The 9,733-nt window shown below is 43.0% G+C and overlaps 1 protein-coding gene across 5 annotated transcripts in view; it reads right to left on the reverse strand.

Moving 5' to 3' along the window:
* The window catches only part of RBL1 (RB transcriptional corepressor like 1), a 100,867-nt gene that overhangs the window by 8,012 nt on the left and 83,122 nt on the right, over window positions 1-9,733 (reverse strand). For all 5 annotated transcript variants that reach the window (XM_026455280.1, XM_026455278.1, XM_026455279.1 and 2 more), the window contains one exon: window positions 2,443-2,591. In XM_026455280.1, the coding sequence (XP_026311065.1) occupies window positions 2,443-2,591 (149 nt within the window). The remainder of the gene's footprint in view (window positions 1-2,442; window positions 2,592-9,733) is intronic.

The following is a 9,733-nucleotide window of genomic DNA, read 5'->3' on the forward strand; positions in this document are numbered from 1 at the left end:
TTTTTTTTTTTTTTTTTCAAGACGGAGTCCCGCTCTGATGCCTGGGCTGGAGTGCAGTGGCAGGATCTCGGCTCACTGTAAGCTCCGCCTCCCGGGTTCCCGCCATTCTCCTGCCTCAGCTTCCCGAGTAGCTGGGACTACAGGCGCCCGCCACCACGCCCGGCTAGATTTTTTTGTATTTTTTAGTAGAGACGGGGTTTCACCGTGTTAGCCAGGATGGTCTCGATCTCCTGACCTCGTGATCCGCCCGTCTCGGCCTCCCAAAGTGCTGGGATTACAGGCTTGAGCCACCGCGCCCGGCCTAGAGTTTTTTTTTTTTTTTTAAAGAGACAGGGCCTTCCTATTTTTCCAGGGTAGTCTCAAATTCCTGGGCTCAAGCAATCCTCCAGGCTTAGCTTCCCAAAGTGCTGGGATTACAGGCTTGGGAGGCGCCTGGCTGGTCTCTTTTTTAAGAGCTAAAGTCTGGTCTTCTGGGAAGCAACCTCAGCTTACACACTGGTAACACTTTCTCAGGCCTGCTGTGACTGCCAAAACTAGGGTCTGCATAATTTTTTTTTTTTTTTTTTTTTGAGACGGAGTCTCACTCTCTCGCCTGGGCTGGAGTGCAGTGGCATGATCTTGGCTCACTGCAAGCTCCGCCTCCCCGGTTCATGCCATTTTCCTGCCTCAGCCTCCCAAGTAGCTGGGACTACAGGCGCCCGCCACTATGCCTGGCTAATTTTTTTTTTTTTTTTTTTTTTTGTCTTTTCAGTAGAGACAGGGTTTCACTGTGTTAGCCAGGATGGTCTCAATCTCCTGACCTCACGATCTCCCTGCCTCGGCCTCCCAAAGTGCTGGGATCACAGGTGTGAGCCACCACGCCTGGCCTACACAAAAATTTCTTAGTGGTGCCTCTATTAATGATCCAGGCCTATCTACTTCCTTTTGCCTTTTTTTTTTTTTTTTGAGACGGAGTCTTGCTCTGTTGTCCAGGCTGGCACGCAATGGTGCAATCTTGGCTCACTGCAACTCTGCCTCTCGGGTTCAAGTGATTCTCCTGTCTTAGCCTCTCAAGTAGCTGGGATTACGGGTGCCCACCACCATGCCCGGCTAATTTTTGTATTTTTAGTAGAGATGGGGTTTCACCATGTTGGCCAGGCTGGTCTTGAACTCTTGACCTCACGTGATCCACCTGCCTCGGCCTCCCAAAGTGCTGGGATTACAGGCATGAGCCACGGCGCCTGACCTCCTTTTGTCTTTTTTTGAGATGGAGTTTCCTTCTTGTCACCCAGGCTGGAGTACAGTGGCACAATTTCTGCTCACTACAACCTCCGCTTCCTGGGTTCAAGTGATTCTCCTGCCTCAGCCTCCCGAGTAGCTGGGATTATAGGTGCCTGCCACCACGCCCACCTAATTTTTGGTAGAGATGGGATTTCACCATGTTGGCCAGGCTGCTCTTGAACTCCTGACCTCTGGTGATCCACCCACCTTAGTCTCCCAAAGTGCTAGGATTACAGGCCACCACACCTGGCCCCTTTTGTCTTTAACTTGAGAAAAACATTAATCTCACAATGTAACAACAGAAAAATTTACCAAATTTGCTGGGCGCAGTGGCTCATGCCTGTAATCCCAGCACTCTGGGAGGCTGAGGTGGGCGGATCACGAGGTCAGGAGTTCAAGACCAGCCTGGCCAACATGGTGAAACCCTGTCTCTACTAAAGATACAAAAAAATTAGCCAGGTGTAGTGACATGCTCCTATAATACCAGCTACTGGGGAGGCTGAGGCAGGAGAATCATTTGAACCTGGGAGGCGGAGGTTGCAGTTGAGCTGAGATCGCGCCATTGTACTCCAGCCTGGGTGACAGGGTGAGACTCTGTCTCAAAATAAATAAATAAATAAATAAATAAATAAATACAAACAAATTAATTGTTTTAATATTCGTGTTCCCATCAAGTTCTTACCCATATGTACATGGAATTTCTAGCAACATAATCATGGTATAGATAAAATTCCTGCCAGGCGTGGTGTTTCACACCTGTAATCTCATCACTGTGGGAGGCTGAGGTGGGTAGATTGCTTGAGTCCAGGAGTTCCAGACCAGCCTGGCCAACATGGTGAAACCCCATATCTACTAAAAATACAAAAAAATTAGCCAGGCGTGGTGGTGGCATGCAGCTGTCATACAGCTACTTGGGAGGCTAGGGTGGGAGAACTGTTTGAGCCTTGGAAGCAAAGGTTGCAGTGAGCCAGGATCTCACCACTGCACTCTAGCCTGGGCAACAGATCCCATGATTTCCTCTGGTCTCTGTTGTACCATAGCCTTAATCACCGATTAAGTTACTAGTCATGTTCTGATTAATTGCTAGTAATTTTACTTTGACATACTTATCTAGCAAAATAAACTTATAGTAATTCAACTATGACAGCGAATAATAATAAAGTAGTAAAACATAAAACATACCACATGGTCCTGATTTGACAAGTCGTATTTCAGTGCAAACGACTTCACTCTTCCTACATATATTGTATTGTAAAATTTTATAAGATCACCTCTTTCCTCTTTCACTGGTCCACTGGAACAGTCAGGTGTTTTTGTAGCATCTTCCAAGTCTGTCAAAAAGAATGCAATGTTGTGATACAAAGCATACTTTTTATTTTTATTTTTTTGAGACAGGGTCTCACGTTGTCACCCAGAGTGGAGTGCAGTGGTGCAATGTTGGCTCACTGCAATCCCGACCTCCTGGATTCAAGTGATCCTCCCACCTCAGCCTCCTGAGTAGCTGGGACTACAGGCACACGCCACCATGCCTGGCTATTTTTTATTTTTAGTAGAGAGGACGTTTTGCCATGTTGCCCAGGATGGTTTTCAACTCCTAGGCTCAAGTTGATCTGCCATCCTCAGCCTCTCAAAGTGCTAGGATTACAGGCGTGAGCCACCATGCCCAGCCACAAAGCATACTTTAATATACAAGTTGGCAATTTAAATTACCTTTTTACAATATTAAAAAAACCCCACAGATCTTTATGTAGAGAAATTAATATTTTCAGAGAAGGTTCAGAAATCCATCTGTATTACTTATAAGTCAAATTGGAATCTAGAGAAATGCAAACATATGAATTGAAGGTGATGCTCTTTTCTCTAGATGCCACTTCAGAATGTTTTCACAACCATAGCTTTTGAGCTGACTGTCATTAGTGGCTCTTAGAGGGACAACAGCCCTGGCTGGTGTTATCTAAGTTCTACAGTATGGGAGGCAGTGGCAAACCTCAGCTTCAGAAAACTAAAAGGCCTGCAGATATTCGTCTTGTGTCTTTGAGAAAGGTGGAAAGATTCTAAAAGGTAAAGCATATCCTGAGAGGTTAAGGAAGAAGCAAAATGAATTACATTTATTTCTCTGCAAATACATGGCAGGTGACAGGTGTTCTAAGAGCCTTATTGTACCACGTACAACAGGAACCCTGATCAGGAACCAGTGTTCAGGTTTTACTGAGCACCCCCAATAGTAAAATAACAGCTTGCCCCAACGTAGTTTCCGACTTAATGGTGCAACTCTGGGATAGCTTGTGAAACTAGGCAGAAATTTGTCCTACTATTTTTTGGGGAAGGAAGAGTATTATAGAGTATTACGAACTATCCTTTACTTGTATACACAAGAACCATGTGTTTAGAAGAGCTAAGAAAACCACTACCAATTAAAAAGAATTTAGCATATATATGAAAAAAGTTCTCATTCTCAATTCACTGGCCTACAAACATTGAGAACATGGGTAGAAGCAATGCCTTCACTTTAGGAAAACCAGAAAACACAAACATGGTTCAAAGACCAAACAGCCCCAGGGGATCTGTCTTAATTGGATGTCTTTTTCACTTCTGCTATTTCTAAAGGATCTTGACTGGGGTGGGGGGGGGGGGGAGCTATGTGGTTAAATAAAGTTGAGGAAATGCTGTACATTATATTAGAAATTCAGAAATACATGTTAGTATAAGGCTCTGAGAAGTACTGCAATTGGGGAAAAAAATAACTCTCATGTTCACTTTAATTCCATACTTCCCCAATTTTTTATGTATAGTCTCTTTCCCCAAAACACTTTTTTTTTTTTTTTTTTGAGAGGGAGTCTTGCTCTGTCACCCAGCCTGGAGTGCAGTGGCACAATCTTGGCTCACTGCAGTCTCTCTGTCTGCTGGGATCCAGCGATTCTCCTGCCTCAGCCTCCTGGGTATTTGGGATTACAGGAGCATGCCACCACATCTGGCTAATTTTTGTATTGTCAGTAGAGATGGGGTTTCATCATGCTGGACAGGCTGGTCTCGAACTCCTGACCTCAGGTGATCCGCCCGCTTTGGTTTCCCAAAGTCCTGGGATTACAGGCGTAAACCACTGCCCCTGGACCCCCCAAAACACTTATACTACCATTCTGGGAAACACTGTTCCAAAGGATACTGGTATGTTAACAGCTCTTCTAGGTTATTCTTATTATATGGATCAATTAAAATTATTTCTTTTTGTTTTGTTTTTATGACAGGTTCTTGATCCTCTTGCCTTAGCCTCCCAAGTAGCTGGGACTACAGGTGAATGCTGCCACACCAGGCTAATGTCTTTTTTTACTTTTTGTAGAGACAGGGTCTCCCTATGTTTTCTTTTCTTTTTTTTTTTTAGAATCTTTTAAATATTAGCTTATTATTTGCTAAAATAGAAAGCACAAATTAATGAAGATCCCTATGTTTTCTAGGCTGGTCTCTAACTCCTGGGCTCAAGTGATCCTCCCACTTTGGTCTCCCAAAGTGCTGGGATTACAGACGTGAGCGACCACGCCTGGCCTAAAATTATTTAATATCCTCCTTGGATTAGAAATTTATTGAGACAGAGACTATAGTGTCTCCATATTCTGTGTTATTCCAATTCCAGCTGTTAATATTTATGTAAGGTAAGGAGGTATACTTTACTTGAATGAACTAAACATTTAAAATTGTGGGAGGCTGGGTGTGGTGAAACCCTGTCTCTATAAAAAAAAATTAAAAAATTTAAAAACTAGGTGTGGTGGCACGCACCTTTATCCCTAGCTACTCGGGAGGCTGAGATGAGAGGATCGCTTGAACCCAGGAAATCAAGGTTGCAGTGAGCTATGATTACCCCATTACATTCCAGCCTGGGCAACACAGCAAGATCTCATCTCTAAAATTTAAAAAAAACTAAAGAAAAAAAGACATTAAAAAAACATACTCGACTGAGTGTGGTGGCTCACGCCTATAATTCCAGCACTTTGGGAGGCCGAGGTGGGAGGATCACTTGAGCCCAAGAGTTCAAGACCAGTCTGGGAAACACAGTGAGATCCCATCTCGGTCTCCTAAAGTGCTGGGATTACAAGTGTGAGCCACCATGTCTGGCCAGAAATGGGTTTTTACTGATGAAAATAGTGAATGGTTTATTAAGTGTGACTAATGCTAAAAAAAACCATACTCATTAATATAATAAATTTGATATTGCTTATAAATAATAGCTATTACTAAGGCCTTACTATGAACAAAGCTTATATTAAATATTATATATATGCATATGTGTATACATAGTTGTGTATTGCATAATGATGGGTTATCTTCTCAGAAATGCATTGTTGAAATGATTTTGTCATGAGAATACTATAGAGTATACTTACACAAACCTAGATTGTATGACCAACTACACACCTAGGCTGAATGGTATAGCATATTGCTCCTAAGTTACAAAACTGTACAGCATGTTACTGTACTGAATACCACAGGCAATTGTATCACAATCTAAATATATCTAAACATAGAAAAGGTATAGTAAAAATACAGCATTATAATCTTATAGGACCACTGTTGTATGTGTGGGCCATCACTGACTGAAACATCATTATGCGGCACATGACTGTGTGTGTGTGTGTGTGTGTATGCACACACACATACATATACATATAATTATCTTTTTTATTTTTAGAGACAAGATCTTGCTCTATCACCCTGGCTGAAGTGCAGTGGTACAATCATAGTTCACTACAATCTCAAATTCCTGGATTCAAGTGATTTTCCTGCCTCAGTCTCCCAAGTAGTTGGGATTAAAGGTGTGAGCCACCATGCCCAGCTAATTTTTTATTTTCATTTTTTGCAGATGGGGGTGTTGCTGTGTTGCTCATGCTGGTCTTTAATTCCTGGGCTCAAGGGATCCTCTTGCCTCAGCCTTCCATAGTGCTGGGAGATTACAGGCATGAGCCACAACACCCAGCCTAAATATAATTATTTTTAATCCTTAAAACAAGTTTCTAAGGAAGTAATGTAAAGTTTTCAGTTAACTACAATACACTTGAGTACAGTGTTATGTTTGTGTTACTTAGGTTAAGCTATAACCTAGGTCTCACAAGTATTCTAATTAAGACTGCCACTCTGGAGTGGTCTGCTAACATGACATTGAAGAATTCATAGCCCATGAGGAGTGAGCTGGTGTTTTAATCAGGAAATTCATTCTCCACTCCAACAGTTTCTGTTAGGCATATCTCAATCCCGCCCGTCTCGGCCTCCCAAAGTGCTGGGATTACAGGCTTGAGCCACCACGCCCGGCCCAGAATTTTTTTTTTTTTTTTTTCTGAGAAAGAGTCTTGCTCTGTTGCCCAGGCTAGAAGAGTGCAGTGGCACAATCTCAGCTCACTGCAACCTCAGCCTCCAGTGTTCAAGCAATTCTCCTGCCTCAGCCTCCCAAGTGGCAGGGATTACAAGTGCTCACCACCATGCCTGGCTAATTTTTGTATTTTTAGTAAAGATGGGGTTTCACCATGTCAGCAAGACTGGTCTCGAACTCCTGACCTCAAGTGATCTGCCCGCCTTGGTCTCCCAAAGTGCTGGGATTATAGGTGTGAGCCACCATGTCCGGCCAGAAATGGGTTTCTACTGATGAAAATAGTGAATGCTTATTAAGTGTGACTAATGCTAAAAATGAGCTCATGTTCAGGAAATAAAAAGTATTTAAGATAAGCAGATTGGTTAAAATATTTGAGACACTACCTTCAATAGCTATGAAAGTGATGAAAGATCCAGTGAAGTCTCTAGGCTTTACTCTTAGGGATAATAACGTCAAGGCTAAAAGCTCTGAGAAGTCCTGTGTCCAGCCCTGAATTCTGATCCATGGTATTTGCTTGATGCTAGCCTTAAGGTTGACTGAATCCTGCATCTGAAATCTTGGCACCTGTTCTTGAGCAAATATTTTCTATGGGTGGTGGTCAGACATAGAACTGGGATATATGAACTTACTGCATAGGATATATAAATTGTGTGTGTGCTTTTTAAACAGTAATTATTTTACAACCCATAATGAATTTGTTTGTAGAACCAGAACTGTTCTTCCCAAGTCGATGTTCTTTGGTGTGTCCAAATCTGGGTCATAGCATCTAGTTATAGCTCTAAGAACTGGAAGGTGACTTATCTGAATATAGACTTACTTGTCTGATTGCATATCCTTCTACATAACTTTCTCTTTTTCTTTTTTCTCTTTTTTTTTTTTTTTTTGAGACAGGGTCTTGCTCTGTTTAGAGTACAGTGGCAAGATCATGGCTCACTGCAGCCTTGACATCCTGGGCTCAAGCCAACCTCCCAATTCAGTCTCCTGAGTAGCTTGGACTATAGATGCCCACCACCATGTGTGGCTATTTTAAAGAACTTTTTGTAGCAATGGGCTCTCACTATGTTACCCACAATGGTCTTGAACTCCTGGGTTCAAGCCACCCTCCTGGCTTGGCCTCCCAAAGTGCTGGGATTATAGACATAAGTCACTGTGCTCTCACTCTCTTTATGAGTGCCAGAATTCCTGAGTTCATCATCACTGGATATTCTCCCTGCCCTGTGCCACCACCACTGTACAGGATCTGTAACAATGGTTGTTTATTTGCTAATACACGTAGTTAATAACTGTATATAAGACAGAGTGCGGTGACTCACGCCTGTAATCCCAGCACTTTGGGAGGCCAAGGCAGATGGATCACTTGAACCCAGGAGTTCAAGACTGGCCTTGGCAAACCCATCTCTACAAAAAAATATAAAAATTAGCCAGGCCGTGGCTGAGCTGAGAATCACTTGCGCCTGGGAGGTCAAGGCTGCAGTGAGCTGTGACTGTGCCACTGTACTCCAGCCTGGGTGACAGAGCAAGACATGGTCTCAAACACACAAACAAACAAACAAACAAACAAACAAACAAAAGGTCAGGTGCAGTGGTTGATGCCTGAAATCCCAGCACTTTGGGAGGCCAAGGTGGGTGGATCACCTGAGATCCGGAGTTCAAGACCAGCCTGGCCAACATGGCAAAACCCCATTTTTACTAAAAATACAAAAATTAGCTGGGCATGGTGGCAGGTGTCTGTAATCCCAGCTACTCGGGAGGCTGAGGCAGGACAATCACCTGAACCTGGGAGGTAGAGGTTGCAGTGAGCCGAGATCACACCATTGCACTCCAGCCTGGGCCACAAGAGTGAGACTGTAACTCAAAAAAAAAAAAAAAAAAAAAAAGAAAGGAATTGTGTAGCAGAATTTGATCTGAAACCTATATATACAGGAAGTGGTGAACTCTCAGTCACCTCAAGTTGCTTTGGCAGACACTTATCAAAAAGAAAACAAAACAGAAAACTACATCATCTATTATCTTTTGCTTACTTCTACTCTCTACTTCACTGCTCTTGTAGCTCAGATACTTGCTAGCAGTTAGTTTTTCATAGAAAAAACACATAACAGGCAAGGGATCCACAGCTTTCTAGCTAACCTCTGATGTCTGGTTTTGTAGGAACAGAAAAACCACCCCAGATAGGTAAGCAACATGTATAACAAATACAGAAAAAGGCTTTTTAATAGTTTGTCAGGGTTACTGTCTGCGTTTTTTGTTATTGTTGTTGTTGTGTTTTTTTGAGATGGAGTCTCACTCTGTCACCCAGACTGGAGTGCAGTGGCAGGATCTTGGCTCACTGCAACCTCTGCCACCCGAGTTCAAGTGATTCTCCTGCCTCAGCCTCCTGAATAGTTGGGATTACAGGTGCCTGCCACTGCACCCACTGCACCTGGCTAATTTTTGTAGTTTTAGTAGAGACGGGTTTTACCATCTTGGCCAGGCTGGTCTTGAACTCCTGATCTCATGATCCACCCACCTCGGCCTCCCAAACTACTGGGATTACTGGCGTTAGCCACTGTGCCCAGCATTTTTTTTTTTTTTTTTTGAGACGGAGTCTCACTCTGTCACCCAGGCTGGAGTGCAGTGGTGTGATCTTGGCTCACTGCAACCTCTGCCTCCTGGGTTCAAGCAATTCTTGTGCCTCAGCCTCCTGAGTAGCTGAGATTACAGCTGCTCACCACCATGCCCGGCTAATTTTTGTATTTTTAGTAGACACAAGGTTTCACTATGTTGGCCAGGCTGGTCTCGAACTCCTGACTGCAGATGATCCACCCACCTTGGCCTCCCAAAGTGCTGGGATTACAGGTGTGAGCCACTGCACCTGGCCAGGGTTACCATCTTATATACTCCTCATTGCCTTGAAAAGGCTCCAGAATAATACACTTATGTAAAAAGAACTGAGTTGGGCCTATTATCCTCAAAAAGTCAGATTCTAGGACATTATTAAAAGATCTTTTCAGTGAATGAAATCTTAAAAGTTTATATCCCAGTGGACACCATAATGATTATGGATATTTTCATAATTTAAAAAATTGTTTTATTATTTTTTTTGTTTTGTTTTGTTTTTTTTTTTTTTTGAGGCGGAGT

Source organism: Piliocolobus tephrosceles, chromosome 20 (genome assembly GCF_002776525.5).
Source record: "Piliocolobus tephrosceles isolate RC106 chromosome 20, ASM277652v3, whole genome shotgun sequence".
NCBI lineage: Eukaryota > Metazoa > Chordata > Mammalia > Primates > Cercopithecidae > Piliocolobus > Piliocolobus tephrosceles.